The following is an 18871-nucleotide window of genomic DNA, read 5'->3' as shown; positions in this document are numbered from 1 at the left end:
GCTTTATTACTTTTTGAGATATCATCAGTTTTGCTTAAGCAGTGCTATGTACAGTTCATTGTAACTGAACTTTGACCTGGTGCATCAGTGAAACAAATTGGTGGGAGTGTCATCAACACCATGGTTAAGAACCTTTTGTTTTCATGGTTGTTCTTTCTTTGCTTGGCAAGCATTACTTGAAGGCTAAAGGCGTAACATGTATAATTTCCTGTTTATTTCCGGTTTGGATGACTGCCACTTTTTTTTGCTCATATATTTAAAGTAATTTATATTCTTTTATCTTCCAGGTCAGTTTGATTCATTTAACCACTTAGCAATTAGCTGTATACCTGCCACCATCATGTGCTTAGCCACCATAATTAATACCTAGAAGCAGACATTGATCAAGATTGATTTGGCTACAGTTCTTAATGAAAATCACCAGGTTTTCCTAGTTTTCTATTTCTTTCTTTTATCCTGTATTAAATCACGCTTTATCACTGTAGCAAGTGTTCGATCTGAGATATTTTCCGCCGAATACCTAATGAAGAATCAGACCGAGTTCGCGACCAGTCATGTAAGCCCGTTACCCATTAACGATCGTTCATGTTCGTATGTTGTTTGTCATGCCGCAAGCGAAAGTCTTGTTACCATGTAATTATATGATGAATGTAACTAAAGCGTGCCTTTATTTTAATTTGCAGAAAACCGAAAGAATAGAAAGCTTTCTAATGGCCATGGTGGCTTCGTCAGTTTACAAGCACAATCCCCCCCGTAAATTTCAATGACCGAGCGACCGGAGACTCCAATAATCAAGGTAGGATCCTGCGGTATTATTATTTTGTTTTAAAATGCCAGTTTGCCTGCGACGTTGAACAGTAACAAATTAGTTTGGACGAATTGTGTGGTGGTTCTTTGAACTTTAAACCATAGGGTTTCGAACACGGATCGATCTTTATATCTAGAACGCCGAGCGCATTACACGTGAGGGATTGATGTGCGTAATACGAAATTGAGGAAGATCTTTGAAACGAAGAGATAAATTGGGAGAAAACGAATTTAAGTATTCCCGTCTTAAGGCTTTCCTTTTTCTTTCTTTATGGGTTGGTTTAATAAGTAAATTATGCCCTTTCTTTTTATCCTGACATAGCGACAGACGCGGCACTTTTATTGATTTTTTTAAGTTTCTGTTTCTGCCAATTTACCTTTGTAACGGTCGTTGAACGTCAGGCTACTAAAAGAAACCAATTTCCTTGCCTTTGTTGGTTTCCTAAACCTGACGTTGCCTATCGCTGAATTTTTATAGAACAACGAAAAAACTTCAATACTCAAATTCCTGCCGCTTTTATACTTTTCGATTGTTATGTCCATCTCTTGGAATGTCTACCACAAGTCATTAGACTGTTGTATCACAATTTTTTTGGCCGAATTCATTTGTTGAATTTCGATTGTGCGTTACCGGTGCTCGTAAATGCTTGTTGATTTATCCCAACATAACCCCTTTTGCTCCACACTAACTTCTCATTGTAATTGCTCTCGAGGGTAAAATGAGCTTTTTCCCAATCGGATAATGAAGCAATCACAAATTAGTTTTCCAACGAATCATTTTTCTTGGCAACTTCGGTGACGAAAATCGAGGCAGGGTCCCCTGTGCAACGAAGTAGTGAAATCTGTCGCTAGATGTCGTGCATTCATTAAACAAAAAACTAACGATCTCTGTTGTCATAGCGTTGGAGAGACGTTATGGCTTTCGTTCCGCCCGTTTCCGGCGGAAAGTTTACACAAACCGGTTCGCCCATAAAGATTTATTGGCCCCTATATTATACAAGTGTCTAATGAACAGCTTTTGTTGCACCAAAAATAAAGGAAAATTGGGGGAATCCCCATAACACGGGGGGGTGTGTGTGGATGTGTAAAGGACTAATAAGTCGAAGCTTCTGTGTCATACGTACTCCCATCGGGAATGAAGAAGCTCGAAGGAAGGAAGCTCCCCGTTTTTTTTTTTTTCTTTTCCTATATAGTTAACGAGATTTCCGCCAGATCTTTTCCTTTTTTTTTCTTTCCCCTTTTGTTTTATTTATTCTTTTCTTATCCGTTTTTTTTTATAAAGTTCTCTCGAGTACTGTAATGTACATGGCTATGGGCTATATTGCCAATACATGTATATTATGCTACTGGGGAATCTCCGAAAGGCTTTCGATTTTTTTCCGAAAGAAAATCACGGTATTCGTTTAGTCCGATATCTTTATATTTAAAAAATAGCCTTTTTGATTGGCTATCGGAATATTATCATTCCGATTCCGTATCGTTTAACACCATAGAGGCAAAAGTTGATGGGACTTTGTAGGCTCAATGCCGAGTGATCGTCCAATCAAATCATCATCACCACCACGCACTTATCATATATCATTGCGTGCACTCTACTGCACTATAGCACACAAGCTGATGTAATAATATATTTGCCCCTAATACGGCAGAAAGAGACTCACGATAATAGGTGAGGCTTTTCTTATTACATCACATTGAGAGAAAAGATAACGGTCGTGATTTCTAATCAGCCACCGCCCCATCGTATCCAAACTGGATTAGATAAACTATTCTTTTTGTCCGCCTTCGTTTAGGCCGTGCGTCAACTGCATTTTCACGAAACGTTCCTTACAATCTTTTCCAAGTCCATTTTGTTTTTTTCTGAATCATATTTAAGTAAATGGCGGATAAATGTTTTGTTTTCTTTCGGAATTGTTTTATGGCGGGAGATTTGATTTAATGAATTCGACTTTTGTTATATCAGACAAGCTGCTCAAAAGATTGAGTGCGGTCAGCCTTTCCGTGATTCCAACTTAATAACAGGACACAGAGCCAGACTGCCCCCTCCTTTTGCGCGTTTTCGCTTTTGATTAGTTCCCCGTACATGGCACCGCTGTCCCTTTTTTTTTCTTTTGTAAATCCAAATTTTTTTTTTTTTTATTATGGATTCTCAGCACGATATGTGATATATACCAACGTTTGACATGGGATCGTAGTGCCATCAGGAGCGTGTTAGATCTGATCTGCGCTGTTGCCAGTTTTGCGCATGCGTACTAAAAATGTATTTTTTTGTGTGTGTGTGTGTGTGTGTGTGCGCTTTTTTTATTTTATTTTTTTAAAAGAGAGTTTTTTTTTCTCTTTCTCGGAGGGGAGGTGTTCTTTATTCGGTCGTGTCTCGAACCATGTCCGACCATTATTATACTACCACATCCAATTTTTCTTTATATATATTTATTTTCGCCCGTGTATATAAATGCGGGCGAGAAGCCAGGAATCGCTCCTATTTAAAGATAAGAACCCACTAGGAGAAAGAGAAAAAAAAGGGCAATATGTATATGCACATAAAAATGTAGTTTGATTCAATCCATTTTGATAAAGAGTTCGTGTTAGCGGCCGAATGGATGAGGAATAGGAAAAAGGCGTGGGACGTGTTCGTCTTACCAATCAGCGCAAAGAGACAATCAGATGAAAATTCATCTACCCCAAAAAATTGAAAGAAAGAAAAATTTCTCTTAACTTTCGCGCTTTGACGAGAAAAAAAAAACCCCAAAGAGCAAAGAAAGCTGTATTTGCGCAAGATTTATCTTGATTTTATTGATTGCAGCACTGTTGACTAGACACAGCAGTACTTGCTCTTGTATGCAATATAAATTAGTCATCTACGAGCAAATTCGCTCGCTCACTGTGTTTCCTTTTTCTTTTTCTTAAAAGCGAACCCCATAACTTATTGACTACGTCGTACGTCCGTCTCTGGATTAAAGCCATATTAGCTAGTCCAAGCCTAAATAGAACTAAAAAGCTTTTTCGGATAGAGTTAGGATGATGTTGGGAGGAGGAAAACTTGTTGTCCAAATTATGTATAGAACCATCTCCCACTTATTCTCTCTCTCTCTCTCTCTCTCTAAATTCGTACTGTGAATTGGCAAGAATGCCATCTCAGCAAAATCTCTCAAAATCAAATTGAAGATTTTTGTTTTAGGCTTTCTTAGCCTCTTATAATGCACATCAAGTCTTATACGAGTCTCAGCTGTGTTTTAGCCTATAGGGAATATACGTGTATTTGCCGCCCCCCTTTCTAAAAGCAGAAGATCAGAATATATAGCCTAGATATATATATATATATACGGGTGGAAATAAAAAGGTATAACACAGAGAGAGAGAGGCTATAGAGTCTCTACATATAATGACCCCCACGCAAGAAAAAAAAAAAAGAAGGAGATTGGATAAAGTCACGTGCCGCTGATGCTGCTGGCCGTGATTTTTTTTTCTTTCTATTTACGCCCGGCCATTGGCCGTCAATACAAAAAAAAAATACTTATAAAAGCTCATTTCATTTAAATGCATTTCGATCTTGTTTGCGAGCCCTTTTCAAATGTGTTTTTATATAGAAACGGACGGTTAAAAATGACTTGGAAAAGCTTTTACTCCTCCACAAAATCCAGAACATTTTCAATGATTATTAAACTTTGTCCTTTATTTTATTTTATTTTTTTAAAGGTTAGGGGTCAATGTCTGGCCGGGCAATTGCCGTCGATGTCATGACAAGTTTCAATCAATTGTTACACGACACGAGTCTAGAAAAAGAATTATAGATTTTCTTTTTTTTTTCAGACTTTCGTTTTTGTGGGATATCGCATAGAAATTGATCTTACATTCGATCGAGAGATTTTTCTTTTGTGCTCGGGATTGAAAAATCCCGCGGTTCAATTAGGCACGTATATTAGCCGAGGATCTCAACAGCAGATGGTACATCCCTTTTGTCTAATTGGTTCAGCTGATAAAGGCATCGTCCATCACTTTCCCTTTTTCTTATATATATATATCTATTCTTCTTTTATACATCAATTGAAACTATTTATCTCTGAGCCGAATGCATTAATCTACATTCGTAGAGTTAATTTGTCGATGTAAAAAAAAAAAAAAATTCATGTCGTCAGAGCAGAGCTCATTTATTGCCAGGGAAACAATTGACGATCGATAAGGTTTTCTCTTCGATCTAGCGCTAATGATGTTCTGTCCTCACATAAATCATCTCGCATATTTCACCTCTTGTTTGATTGCCTTCATTAATGGGAAAAACGTTTCCGTCCCCCCCCCCCCATCCCATCCAAAATGGACTCGCCTTTAATTGGATGAATTCAACACAAAGACATTGTATGTTAACAATCGATTTCTTTACCCTGATAGTGTTAACTCTCCGTCAAGTCAGGCTTTACGTGCCGGCTACCAATTCTCATTTTCCAATAAGTCTACAATCAAAGTTGTTTTTCTTTTTTTTTTTTTTTTCCTTTATATTTTTATGCATTTAAAAGTCACTGGTGCAACCCGGATCGATAAATCCGCAATACGTTCATTTAGAAATCAAACTGAATTTCGAAACAATTGAAATGCCATGGGCTAGTTGCACTTGCCACTTAAAACGACATCCATAGATAATAGGAGGTATAGAGCATCAGGTGACAGTAAATGTAGTTTATACACACAAGGCAGGAAAGCACTTGGAACAGGCAAAGTCCACGAGCGTTACACTCCCTCGAGAGCCATCGCTAGGATCTATACTTTTGCTTTACAGTCAGGTCCTTTTTTTTTGAAGGGGGATAACGTAATTCACGTAAATGATTATTTTCCATTTGATTTACAGCGTCAAAAATGAAATCATTTTTGAAGAGCTCGCAGAGTTTCGCTATTTCGCTCGATTAAACGAAAAATGGAGAGGTGATTATCATCTGGCCATTTTTTCTCACACGTTGGCTGCGCAAAGCGACCAAAGCGCAGCCCACACACACACATGAAAAGGGCTTTTTCTTCTGCTTGCATGTGTCCCTCCTTGTAAAATGGGGGGAGGGTTTTTATGTGTCGGCAGAGAGACGGGCAAGAACAAAAAGGAAAGGCAACTCCGTTAGTTCCATCCGGACTTTCTAGACGTCCAGTTCATGGGTGTTGGACCCGCATTTCGAAAATTTTCAATGCGACAGGTTTTCAAAGTGAACTTCAAAGTGTAAATCGAGTGAATGTGGGCGGCATAAGTCAGTGAGAATTGAACAAAAAAAAATTTGTTTAAATCTAAAGACATTCAAATAGCAAAAAAAAAAAAAAAAAATTGCAGCTTAAAGAGAACAATTCGTTTTTATTAAATCGCCATGGCGGCCATCAAACGCGATTCTAATCTCAAATTGCTGTGAAAAAAAAAACTGAAATCGTCTGGAATTTTTTTTTTTGTTTATCCATCATGCAACTGAAAGCTGAAATGTCAGGGCCGGCCAAGAAACTGGTCAGCACAACTGAATCATCGAGCGTGACTCGTCGTCCAGATAACGGCACGCTTTTCAAACTTCCGACTGGCACGTTGGCCTTACTCGCCACAATTGGATTTCTTTCGGTAATAATATTTAAAAAAAAAAAAAAGAGATAAATCATTTTGATTTGATGTCCGCATGTAAAAGTTGAATGGATCCTTTTTGATGCGCATTATATCGTCCAATTATGAGAAATACCATCATTTTTGAAGGGGATCAAATCAGCTCGATTGCACATTTGAATTTGAGATTTAGTTCTATAATATGGAACCATGTAAGCTTTTGATAATACGACTCTTATTATCAAAGTCTTATACGGATTACACAGGTAGAGATTTGCATAGATTTTTGTTTTGATTTGTATACGTCAGTCGTTGATGGGAATTATTAATCTCTGGAGCTATTTATTTCGCTGCGTCTTTTCAGATCAACAATTTTCCTATTACACGCCGATTTTGGTACATCTATTTGAGCACATCAATTGATCCTATTAATGCGCTTTTGTTATCTTCGCTTTTGTATTCTCGCTACCTAGAAAGAAAATCGCAATTTCTAAAAAGAAAAGATCCCTGGCCGATTGACACGTATCGATCCGCCCCCATTCAAATTTAAATACAATCAACGTTGAAGATAGTGTTATAAATAGAAAACCATCAGTTTGTGTGCGGCTATTATCATTAAAGGTCTCTATAACCATAAAAAAACGAGTTCTATACATCACTGAGCAAACCACACAGAAAAATGGCGGAAGATGATGATGCAAAGTGATAAATGGTTTCCTTTACTACCCCAAGTGGTTTCTTCCCACCCCCCGTTTTTTTCCTTCTGGAAAAAAATACCGAACAGATATATATTACAAACATTTAGATTTAATGGCATCCTCAATTTGTCAACGGTTTGTGATTCATTAGTCACTGGTGGACGGTATTTTGTGTTGGGGCAAAGAGGAGGGCGTTAACTAATGTTACAGATGTACATAGAAGGATAACTATTTTTATTTTGTCCGGAACGACAAGGATATGACACGAAAAAAAAAAAAAAAATGTCTCTTGACGTCATCAGATGGACCAATGCATTCGAGTGTCGAGTAAAAATAATTTCACTCTCTCTTGCGCTTTCAACAACAACGGCAAAAAAAGAATGCCTGTTTTATATATATATATATTAAATACAGCAGCCGTTGTCGTCTACAATTCTCTTTCTTTTCCAGATGTATTGTACTTTGATCTTTTCTAGGGCTTGGTCGCCCAAATCGATATTTCATTTGTCTGATTGCCCAGCAGCAAGAAACTCTGCTGCCTTCCTTTTTTTTTTTCTCCTTTTTCTTGGGTCTTGTTTGGCACAGTGTCAAAAAGCTTCAAACATGTGACTGTCGTGTTTTTTTGTACTTTTGCCATATCCTTCCCCCTCGAAAAAAACGTACTTTTTTTTTTGTGTGTGGAAAGACTGTCGAAGACGATGCAGTTTATATATAACGACATCTATTTGATACGTGAAATAGCATTCACTGGTGTTTCTGGTGATTAACGTTTGACTCTATTTGAATTTGGCGCCATGTTTCATTCCAGCGCGAAATTTAAAAAAAGGTTTTGTTGTGTTACATTTTACAGTTGAATTATCACTGCTCACCGGTGGAGGGCTACGAACATCATCGATGGCGTCATCGAGATCGTAGCAGCATTTCACACTTGGCACATCATCTACCACTTGCTCCTGTCCCTCCACCGCCGACAACAACAACACTAACAACAATAGAAGACAATAGCAGTAGTAATGGCTTTGAAAGTGCTGAAGAAGAAGAAGATGAAGAAGAAGAAAGCGAAAAAGATTTGTCTTCAACAAGATCGTCGGGATTCGGATTGTGTTCACGATGCCCGCCGGGATTTGGAGTAGCTCGTCGGTGCACCCTCGTCCGGGATACAGTGTGCCATTCGTGCCCGCAAAGCTACTATGCTCCAAGTTATTCAAGAAAGCATGCATGTTGGCCATGCTCAAAATGCGGTGAGAGTGCCTTACCTTTAATACTCTGCCTTTAATATTTGACACATTTGCGCCACACAAAAGATGAGAAGAAGTTGATTTCATTTTTCTTTTTAATGCGCATCCATGATGCCGTAGGAGCAACTCTTTTGTTCTTTTTAGCTAACGGGGCTGTAGGGAGCCTACACATTTTTTCAGGAATTTTTTATTCATTTTTTTTTTTACCCTTTGAGCTGCAGGAAATTCTTTTCTTTCACTGTGAAACACATGAATATGTGAACACGGGGTCTAGACATTTTATACATATCAAAGAATAGATAGATCTATCCTTTTGATCCTAGGGCTTGATACAAGAGACAGAAAGAATGGGTCTTTATCCCCTGCACGCAACTATATCGACACTTGAAATCTTTTTTCGCAAAAAAAAAAAAAAGACGTGAGTTTATCACGAAGAAAATAAAAGTGAAATTCCTTCAGGAAATTTCAATATTCGTCTGCTAGGTGAATGATGGATGCTATTTGTTATGCACTAAAAAGAGGACACGTAATTCAGCGATACACTCTTGTTTGAAATTATCTCGTGCGTTGTATTTTGCAAAACAACAAAAAACTTTGATGTTGATCGATGTGTAAACAGCAGCACTGCGCAGAAACTTGAATTATTGAACAAACAACGGGGAGGTGAAAGCGACTCGTCGCATGTTTACCTGCACGGTGGACTCTTTGTCTATATACACGTGTGTGTTTTTCCTTTCCTAGTACAAACGTGATGAATGTTATGTAATAACCTAATCTAATAAATGCAGGAGAAGGATTGTATGAGGTCCAGCCATGTACAGGGACATCAGACACGGTCTGTGAGGCATGTCACAACTCATCACCTCCTCACTCTGCTGCGAGGACCCACAGCAACCAAATTGCAAATAAGAGACATTACAAGTATCCATGTGGACCCCAACACCATCATCATCGTAGCAACCATCAGCAGAATGGTCCACCATCATCATCACAGCAGCAGCGAAACCTGCTTTCCACACTGACAATAGGTAACAAGAATAAATGGACGACATCTGGAAATCTCATTCACTTTCTAAATCATCCCGGCACAGATGTAGGAACAATAACCAACAGTTCGTCGACAGCTACGCCGACAACTTCAGCCTCTTTTCCTTCAGGTTAGTCTCTACTGTCTTGTTTTGATCGATACGATACTTTTTTTTTATCTATTTATTATCAAAGAGGACTATCTCCTTTTTTTTTATCTCTCAATAAAAAATAAAAAGGGCCCAAACTGACGGAATGGTATTGTCGGCTGTACGGTCTATTTTGTTGCAGCCATTATCATGCTAATTTATATCCGTCTATAGAGACCATTCTATTTATCTAGTCTCCAGTTTAGATTTATTAGTTCCTTGTAAATAATACAGCCTTTTTCTTTTATTTAGATACACATAAGATTCAGTTTAATACGTCTAGTAACATCAATAACTGTAGCCGAAAAACTTTCATATTAGTTTGGAAGATTCCTAACGTCTTGCAAAAGGTTCCTTTTGTCAAAAATGGAAGGGAAAAAAGTTTCAAAATGAGAAATGAATGCCTTTCTTTGGTGGCAAACAGCATATTATAAATGGAAACTTTTTGGAGGGAGTGGAGAAAGGAACTATTATTTGTCTTCTATTCTTGCGTGCTGTTGCATTTCCCTTCCGTAGAAAAAAAAAGTAACGCTCCAGTAGGCCTAACTTTTCTTCTTTTTTTTTTTATTCATGTTAAAATGTAGAAATAACCGAAATGAACGAAGAGGACGAGGTTGCGTTAGGAGTGGCCCAACTGGCGGCATTCCAAGTCGTCCTTATTTTCACAGCAGTCGCCGCAATATTGGCGTTAACGTGCCGGCTTCGTGTGTTTTCCAGTCATGAACCAGCCCGTCTCAAGGTAATTCAGTAGATGTATACGTCGTACGAAATGAATGAATGACATGTCTTTTTTTGCATTCGATTGCCAGTTGACTGAAACCTACCGGGACGATGGAGTGGCTCTAATTGAACAATTATCTGAATCTTAACAGGACGAGAACTAATATTTAAAATTTTATTATTATTAATAATTATTGTTCTTATTGCAAAATTGATTTTAAAAAATAAGAGTTCCAATTGTGGCAGCTGTCTGGTTTCTGTTTATAATGCCATATTCACTCTCAATATTGTATAATTATAGCACTTGTATACAACAAATGATATAACTTCTGCTAACTTTAATTTTTCTATTCTGTTTGTTCCAGAATTTTGTTTGTTTGTCTGCTGGATTTGATTCAATCGTTTGATAGAAAAATAAGGACATCCATTGCTGATTTTTAAAACTGTCAAATTTTATTTGAACATTCCTATTCTGGTATTAACACTAACAAAAGTACATATCGTAGTATCATCACGGTTCTTATTTATTCTATTTTAAAAAGAAATAAAACATTCTCTTGTAAATACGATGACGTAACAATAACAGTGAAAACTTGTGTCCACGTGAAGATGATTACATACGTCCTGACAAAATAAAACTATTCAAATCAGATAATATTCGGAACTTGTCGCATGTCTTTTTTTATATAGAGAGAACAAAATTTTAAGAATAGTGACAGTACGGTGTCCAAATTGACTGTGACAGGTATGAAACAAGTTCACAGCTGACACTCTTTCGCCGTCTGCTGTCGTAATAAAAACAACGAAATCCAATAAAGGATGTCAATCTGTTTCTCCCTTGTGTTATATTCCTGTCATAGTTATCATTTTTGATTTTTTTTACTACAAACCTGCTGATATTGCAGAGATTTTTGAATTTCAGTCACGTCAGCAAAGTAAATCCAATTAGTCTACTTTTCGTCGAATGCACCATATGGCAACCACGCTTCATCGAAGTGATTTCATCTCCTTTGAATCTGTGAACGAAAAATAAATATTTAATACAGCTTACACGCCAACTATTAAGCATTAGCTACGATATAAAAAAAAGAAACGCGTGCCAACAGCAAATAACGATGAAACAAAAGTCACAAAAAAGATGGCGGCCATTTTCGACTGCATTTTCCCAGTGATCTTGAAAAAAAAAAGTTTTTTTCGTTTCCAAAAATATAACATACGTAAGGCTGGGTGAAGCCAGTAGTAGTTGTAGTAGTTAGTAATTGGGGAAAATACAGTCGAATAAACTTCAAACAAGTTCTTCAGGGACGAATGTCGTGAGTGGGGGGGAGAACATCAGCTGGTTGGAGAACTGACAAGAGTGTGTAACTATACTAATGGTTGAGTGGGTTATTCGCTTATAAGCATTCAGCCGTGAGTTCGGCGTCATTTCATCATGCGTATAGGAAAGGAAGAGGTCAAAAAGGGCACAAGACAAAAGATTTTCTTTTTTTTGTGTGTGTGTGTGTCTCGCATCATTTTGTATCAGCAGGAAACGGATTAGATTCTTTGCCTGCGAGTGAAGAAAGGACATAGCAACCGTTTGGTAAAGTTCTACGTGTCACCCTTTGATCTAATCTCGCGCATGCAATTTATAGTAATTACCGGCTGCTATTCGTTCGGTTATGCATGTTGTCGCTGTTCTCCCAACAAAAAGAAGAGGACATTAGCAGCTTTCCAGTCAATCAAACCCAACAGAACCGACAGGCTCATTTAAACTGATTGTGCAAGGCCTTGTTATGGCTGTGCAAATGAGTAAATGTACTTTTATCACAAAGCCATTTTAATGGCGCGAAATATTTTCAAGATGGTCGTCATTACTGCTTGACACATGTACTGAGTTGTAGTGACTTTTTATGTGTCGTACAGGTCGTTATTATAAAAAAAAAGGGGGGAACTAACGAGCAAAAACTCGTCTCTCTACCACACTTCACATAACGAATATAATAACGCCATAGCAAACGAACGACAGAGAGGACACAGCAATTATATGGCAGTACCAGCAGATCTTGACTGAAGGAAAGGTGCCGGGAGCCCAGCCTCCCTCATCTTAAAGAAGAGCTGAGCGATGGGGAAAAATGCTGAACAGAAAAAAAAATGAAAGGAAAGTATGATGATTTGGCTTTTAAACTATAAAATAAAATAAAAAATATCGTTCTTTTTTTTTTCTTTCTTTTCTGTTTTATTTATTATTTATTTTTATTTTTTTAAAGAATTTGGGTCGATGGAAGTGACTGACAACGCTGTCCTCTACCGGTCTGAGATTAGTTTCAGCTTCGCGGCCGCTAGATGACCACGGGATATTCAGTACTTTGCTACGACGTGGAGAAGACCAGGAAATTTGAACGCGATCGCGCATTCTCGAAGGCATGTAGACCATTTTGTAATATGAATATGCAATGTCGATGGCTCCATCGCTATCAAAATGTAATTGATGTAATATGATCTGGGTGCCACACTTTGTCGACTTTCGTTTTTTCATTCAATATCGAAACTCGCCAGATTTTCTAATCATTCGTTGGATGGCACAGCATGGTGGTGAGTCATGATTCAGCTAATATTTTATTTCGCGCCATTTTTGCTAGCAACTTTTTTGCTGCGTCAGTGCAAATTTACTTCAATGCATGTTTCAATGTACTAATTTCTTGTGATCTTTTCAGATGTAGCTCTTGATCAAATGTTAAAATGTTGGTTGTCTTGACTGAAGAAAGTTAGCTGCTAGATCAGCCAAGGAAGGTCTCGTAAATTCCTTTATAATCATCACTTCATGCCTGAAAAGGTAAGAAATGTAATTGGGTTGTGTGTGTGTCGTTTTCCACCCACCATTTCAGAGAGCTAGAGAACTTCATTATGCCACGAAAACTGCTATATGGGAAAATTACTAAAGTCATGCATTTTACTCTTTTCAGGTACTTTATTACCATCACTATGGGAATCTCTTGAATAGAGCAGTTGTATGAGTGGCTTTGGGTAAGATACACAAGAGTCATGGGATGTTGATGGCTATTAATCACGCACACGTGCTCCCGCACAAAAACATCGCCTTGAAAATTACAAACCCTTCCTTTTTTTTTCTTTGTTGTAGTTATCCAACTGTTTCGCTCTGTCAACAACAAAAAGACGAATGAAAGAAAAAGGTTACCAAAAAAAAAAGGAAAAATTTTCAATGTCGGGACGAATAAAACGCCGGAGCAGCAACAAGCAACAGCAGGTACTTTTCAACCCCCCCTTCTTTTTTTTCTTTTTCTTTCTCTTCCTTTTTTTTTCCTTTCATATATATACACACACAGAGAGAGAGAGAGAGAGTAGAGAGGCTGGGCTTTAGCTGCACTCAGGACAGCTTTCAAGAAAAATAAAAAATAAAACCCTTCAGTCGGCCTCTGGCCCTTGTCTAAGTCGGTTGTGCTTTCTGTGTGTGTTTCTTTGTATATGCGCGTGTGTTTACGACCATTATATATGACCGGTTTTTTTCTTTTTGATTCGGTCCCTTGCCCGCTTTAGACCTTTCCAAAACAACGACAAAAAAAAAAGGAAGAAGGGTGTCTAAGCGTGAGTGGACTGGATTTCTGTTTTGTTTTATCTATCCGGAACAAATACGCCAAGAGAGGGGGAAAACAACAAAACAAATCTGCACTGAAAAGAGCTGTGGAGAGATTTGTTTAGTGTGTGTACACACACACCACTAGAGTGTGTCGGTGACATCATGGATTATCGTTCATTCGTCCCACTGCTCTGGATTAGCCTTGTATTGCAGGCGGCCCGTCTAACACAAAGTCAAAGTCGGAACTCAGGTAAAAACATTTCTCTTGCCACATAAATTGTAATAGAATATTTATAACATTATTGTTATAAAGATAGATTGGAATTTCTTTGATTTTTATCTTTGAAAAAGAATTTAAGGGGAGAAGAGGCAGGAGGGCTGTATCATGCACGTTTTAGGAAAAAGGTTAAGAAGGTCACTGCCGTTATCTCTCTCTACTTCTCTCATGAAGAAAATACGGTTCTTCTTTAGGTTTCTTTTTCCCAGTAGGTGGTCGGGCAAAAGTAGAAAGACTGATGTTTCTACCATACCTTCCCAAAAGAAACGACCCCTCTATTTCCCTTACGAGCGGCCTCCACAACAAAACAATCCTCCAGGCTGTGTAATTAAAACATGACAGCAACTTACTACTAACTACTTTATTATAGCTTCCCCCCATTGACTGGGAATTTCACTGGAACCGTCTTCCAAAAAAGCTTTTCTTGTCACCTATCTAGATGTCAAAAAGAATAGCGACATGTGCTAACGAGTTTTTTCACAGCTGCTCTTATTCAACGTATAAAAGTTGAGAGAAATCGCGCAGAAACGTTTTTTTAATGGAGTTGGTATCTTTTGTGCCCACAGGTGGTAAAGCGCACTTAACAACTTGACAAAAAGAATGGGAGGCAACGTTCGTGGACCGTGTTAAAATACCATCCTTTTGTGTGATCTTCCCCCTCTGCTAGCAATTGTTCTTCCGCTATGTTTCCTAGGAATTTCTTTGAAAGGGGGGATTCGTTTTTATATTAGGGGCGGGTCTTTTTTGTCAAAAGTGTCAGCACACGGTTGGCTTAGTTTTAGTTCAATGGGTGGGGTACGTTGATATCAACTTCAGGATTCAATCCGAAATGATCGTAAAAGAATTCCGTTTTTTTTTAACGTTCCCCCTTAAATCGAACATCTCCAAATAAGGTCGATTTTGTCAGAGAGGGGAAGACGTAAAGTGTGGTGTTTCTTCCCTATTCCAAAGTGCCTTTATGGTCACAACATTTTGTTGTTGGCTAGAAAACCCCTCTGGTTCATCAGGTGCGCCATCTTTTCCTTGTTGTCCAGCTGCTTGAAATGTTGAAATTCCCTTTTTTTTTGCAAAGTAGTCTGACGTGCCTACATGTTGTCTGCTCGTTTCAATGTGATGAAGTGAATAGCTCGTTCACAGTCAAGTGGCTCCCAATTTTCAGATGGTTCAAGTTTCTCTCTTTGAAGCTCAACTTCTTATTTTTGAAGAGGATTCGTCATTTCTCTTTTTGCCACTCATTTCAACACCCAATTTTGGTGGTTTAAAAAGAAGAAGACGTGACAGAAATAATTCTTTTAGCTTTTCTTAAAATGAGTTGCATAAATCGATATTTAAGACCTCTCCTCTTCCCGTTGCGGGATGAATTGCCTTCCTTTTGATGAAGGATAAATGCTAATGAGAAACCCCTCTTTTTTTTTCCAAAAAAAGATTATCAGCCAATGAACGGAGCTGGCGATCCGGATGGAATTGCTTCTTCCTATCATCAAGACTTGAAGCCGACCCAAGGTTTATTCCCGTCCGTGTTCAATTTGGCGGCAGACGCTGAAGTGACGTCTAATGCCACGTGCGGCCAGTCGTCATCCGACGGGCCGGAAATCTATTGCAGGCTGGTCGAACATGTCTACGTTCGTGAACCCCAATGTGGCGTAAGTTTATAGTTTGACATTTTGTGTCGCTTTAAAACAAAAATATTGACGGCTGCTCCTGGGCGGCTTTGCTATTTATACACCCACATGTGAAGTTAAAAAGCTGCTCTCAGCTGCTGAGAAAGCTCTTTAGAGCCGCTTCTTTTTTTAGGCTCTTACAAATTGCTCCGTCTGTATCGAATTAGTCATTTCCTAAAAACTGTGTGCTGGCCTAATAACAATAGCCGTTTTTCTTTTTTCCGACATGTCTTTCACAAGAATCTTTAACGGATTCTTTTGGAAAAACATCCGAAGAATCTTTTTTCAAAATTTGTTTTTGAATTTAAAAACACGGGAATCATTTCTGAATTTGTTTTAGGTGTGTGACGATAAAGACCCCGAATACCGCCATCCCATCACGAACGTTATCGACGGCACCAACAGCCGGTGGCAAAGTCCCACGCTTCAGAACGGTCGCCGCTTCGAATGGGTCACAATCACCCTCGACCTGAAACAGGTAAAGAGTCGGGAATTTTCTTTTTCTTTCATCACTTCCATCTGTCTCTGTCTCTGTGTGTGAACCGAAAATTTATACGCGTAGCGCAAGAGAGATGATAATGGCAACGAAGCAAAACACACACACACGGGGGAAAAGAGAAAGGGAGAGAAACAAAAAAAAAAATCCAGTTGTAATAAGAGAAAGAGAATCGTGACCGCACGCTACACTAACCCATCAGTTTTTTTATCGCTCGTAAATTTTGTCGTCTACAAGTCTCTTTGTGATTGTTTCTTTTTGGGTCGCATACCAGTCACATTAATAACGGAACAAAAGTGAAATCAACTTGTTTCACGAAAAAAACCGCCAATTGTTTTTTCTCACTCGAAGGAAATGGAATTCCTCTTATTTAGGAATGCGGAGAAAACAAATCACGTCGACCGGTTTAAAAACAAATAATTTTTATTTCACTTTTAAATTTCTATGATGGATCGCATAGGGGAAAAAAGGGAGCGCGTTACGTGTCGATATGTTTCCCTTTTTTAAAAGGAAAAATTCCTTCCGTCTTTTAAATCTGTTGCAAAGGGTAGAAATAACGATGGATAAAGGAGGATCAAAAAAAAAAAATTCCTCGTCACGGAGACGCGTGACTTGAGCGATGGATCTTTTTTCTATTTGGTTGGCAATGTTGGGGGAAAAAAAAAGAGTTGAGCGCAATAGAAGCACGTACCCACGTTAGAAAAAAACATGATGATCAATCTCATACAGGCAAAAATGTTTTAAAGCTCTCTATGGGCGCTTGTTTAAGTGTTTTGCTGCACGAACCGGACGGCCATGCCAATAAAAAAAAAATGGGAAAGATGGGTACTATTGAAAGGTTGTTTTTTTTTTTAAAAAGAAAAAAGATTGTCGCGTTAGATTGGACATGTCAAGAAATCATGACACTGACCCCCTTTTTTTAATGGCTTTAAAAGCCATTCAGCTGTCATAGGATTTTCTGTCCCTTTCTCTTCAACTATAATTGTTTGTTTTTTACGTGTACAAACAGAACGGGGTATGGAAATTATCCTAATATTTTATTCCAGCTCATGAATTCTTTTGTTATTGTAATTTAATAGTGTGAACGTGGGGGTTTGTGAGGAAAAGAATCGAAATATTTTATTGAAAATCATCATAAAAAATTCTGGCTTTGTATGTAAGAAGAAAATGGGGGGAAACAAGAATGGGATGAAGGAAAAAGAAAGCAATCTTTGAAAATGTCGTGACTATGCGTTGAATGGGTGGAGTGCCGCGTTGTTAGGGTCCGGGGGATTGTTGGTTACGCTGGAAGAAAAAAGATGGGCGTAGGGTGGCACCGCATCACAATTCCAGTCCGCCCTTTTTTTTCTTCCTCATCTTCTTCATCATCATTCTGCTTTTTTTTTTATCTTCTATTTAAAATTTTCGTTTAATAGGAAAGATTTTTTTTAATGACGTCATATTTTAAGTTTGACGTCAGTTGTTCTATGTTTAATTAATCCTGGCGTAAAACAAACGAGTTGTTTAAACGCGAAAAAAAAAGAGGGTCGCTGTGGATATGCAAATTGGAACGACAAACTTCAAATTTTTTCTCGACCATCTGCGTGAATTCTGATGGTGTATTTTTAATGAACTAAATCAACAAGAGTCAGAAACGCCTTCGCGCTAAAGAGAAAAAAAAAATGTGTGTGGGACGCTATTTATTATTTCCCTGAAAAAAAAAAAATTGTTTACGTTTATTTCGCCTTTCTTTTGTTTGGTCGTGAAGCGAATCTTTCGCCGTGTCATTTTTCATTGGGAATGGATTTCCTTTAAAAAAAAAAATATTTAGCAACAACAAAAAACTAATCCAAATAACAGTCCAAGCGCGTGAAATGAAGTTTAGAAGACCATTTAAGGGCAGTCGTTAAGGGCGAACTGGGCAGACAACAACAACACATTTCTCTTATTATGATTGTCCGCTAGCTGTTTTCCCTTTCTTGGAAATTCTCCAGTTTATTAGTTGGATTCCATTTCCTTTTTATAGAGCGAAATATCTTGTGAAATCTTACAATGTTAGTGTTTGGCTCAAATGACTATATTATTTATTATTATTTTCAGATTTGAATACTCTAATTTATGGACTTCATTATATGTTTTTTTAATTAACACAGGTGTATCAAGTGGCGTACGTTGTGGTCAAGTCTGCCATCTCCCCACGTCCTGGCAATTGGATATTGGAGCGCTCCATAGATGGCGTTACTTTCCTTCCATGGCAATATTACGCTTTGAGCGAAGCTGAATGTCTTTCCCGGTAATATTTAAAATCCTAAACAAATTTAATTGTTGTATTTCTCTTTTTACCTTTCAAATAAGATAATATAATAATAACGATTTTTCTTACGCGCTGTAGGTACGGAATAGAACCGCGTGAAGGTAATCCAACTTACAGGAGCGATAGCGAAGTCATTTGTACTGCCTTCTACTCCAAACTGGATCCGTTGGAAGACGGAGAAGTATGTTGTTAAATTTATTTTTTAATTTTATAACTAAAATATATAACAAATAAATTTTTTCCCCCTTAGATTCATACATCGTTGATTAAAGGGCGGCCAGGAGCCGGCCTTCCGACAGCCGAGTTACTCGATTTCACACGAGCTCGTTACGTCCGGCTCCGTCTGCAAAAGATCCGGACTCTGAACGCCGA

General features: G+C 38.1%; 2 protein-coding genes and 1 long non-coding RNA gene across 7 annotated transcripts; all 3 read left to right on the top strand.

The window, feature by feature from the left end:
• Window positions 1-276: 276 nt before the first annotated feature.
• Window positions 277-10537, top strand: LOC130700370 (tumor necrosis factor receptor superfamily member 4-like). Of its 5 annotated transcripts, none has more exons than XM_057522417.2 (8): window positions 277-424; window positions 486-556; window positions 684-796; window positions 7913-8303; window positions 9089-9328; window positions 9392-9457; window positions 10060-10214; window positions 10285-10537. In XM_057522417.2, the coding sequence occupies exons 3-8, from the start codon at window positions 764-766 to the stop codon at window positions 10342-10344; spliced, it is 945 nt and encodes a 314-aa protein (XP_057378400.1). In that variant the 5' UTR covers window positions 277-424; window positions 486-556; window positions 684-763; the 3' UTR covers window positions 10345-10537. The 5 variants fall into 5 exon arrangements, with proteins under 5 accessions (XP_057378400.1, XP_057378398.1, XP_057378399.1 ...); XM_057522415.2 differs by having other exon boundaries at window positions 486-587; XM_057522416.2 differs by having other exon boundaries at window positions 486-591.
• Window positions 10538-12890: 2353 nt separating this feature from the next.
• LOC130700379 (uncharacterized) lies at window positions 12891-13442 on the top strand. Its single transcript, XR_009003763.2, has 3 exons — window positions 12891-13010; window positions 13141-13201; window positions 13317-13442. It is a non-coding gene; the product is annotated as an uncharacterized LOC130700379 (long non-coding RNA).
• Window positions 13443-15485: 2043 nt separating this feature from the next.
• Window positions 15486-18864, top strand: LOC132088250 (laminin subunit alpha-1-like). Its single transcript, XM_059496678.1, has 5 exons — window positions 15486-15692; window positions 16051-16188; window positions 18339-18478; window positions 18578-18680; window positions 18772-18864. The coding sequence occupies exons 1-5, from the start codon at window positions 15486-15488 to the stop codon at window positions 18862-18864; spliced, it is 681 nt and encodes a 226-aa protein (XP_059352661.1).
• The last annotated feature ends 7 nt before the right edge of the window (window positions 18865-18871 follow it).

This window comes from Daphnia carinata, chromosome 8 (genome assembly GCF_022539665.2).
Source record: "Daphnia carinata strain CSIRO-1 chromosome 8, CSIRO_AGI_Dcar_HiC_V3, whole genome shotgun sequence".
Taxonomy (NCBI): domain Eukaryota; kingdom Metazoa; phylum Arthropoda; class Branchiopoda; order Diplostraca; family Daphniidae; genus Daphnia; species Daphnia carinata.
The sequence above is the reverse complement of the archived record's forward strand: the minus strand, read 5'-3'. Positions and strand labels throughout refer to the sequence as shown.

Excerpts from the sequence above, each read along its gene's own strand:
- LOC130700370 (XM_057522413.2), top strand. The coding sequence starts at position 6,236 with ATGCAACTGAAAGCTGAAATGTCAGGGCCGGCCAAGAAACTGGTCAGC. Across the intron at positions 6,386-7,912 it reads CCACAATTGGATTTCTTTCG|TTGAATTATCACTGCTCACC; the intron begins GTAATAATATTT and ends TACATTTTACAG. Across the intron at positions 8,304-9,088 it reads TTGGCCATGCTCAAAATGCG|GAGAAGGATTGTATGAGGTC; the intron begins GTGAGAGTGCCT and ends TAATAAATGCAG.
- LOC132088250 (XM_059496678.1), top strand. The coding sequence starts at position 15,486 with ATGAACGGAGCTGGCGATCCGGATGGAATTGCTTCTTCCTATCATCAA. Across the intron at positions 18,479-18,577 it reads GAAGCTGAATGTCTTTCCCG|GTACGGAATAGAACCGCGTG; the intron begins GTAATATTTAAA and ends TACGCGCTGTAG. Across the intron at positions 18,681-18,771 it reads ATCCGTTGGAAGACGGAGAA|GGCGGCCAGGAGCCGGCCTT; the intron begins GTATGTTGTTAA and ends CGTTGATTAAAG.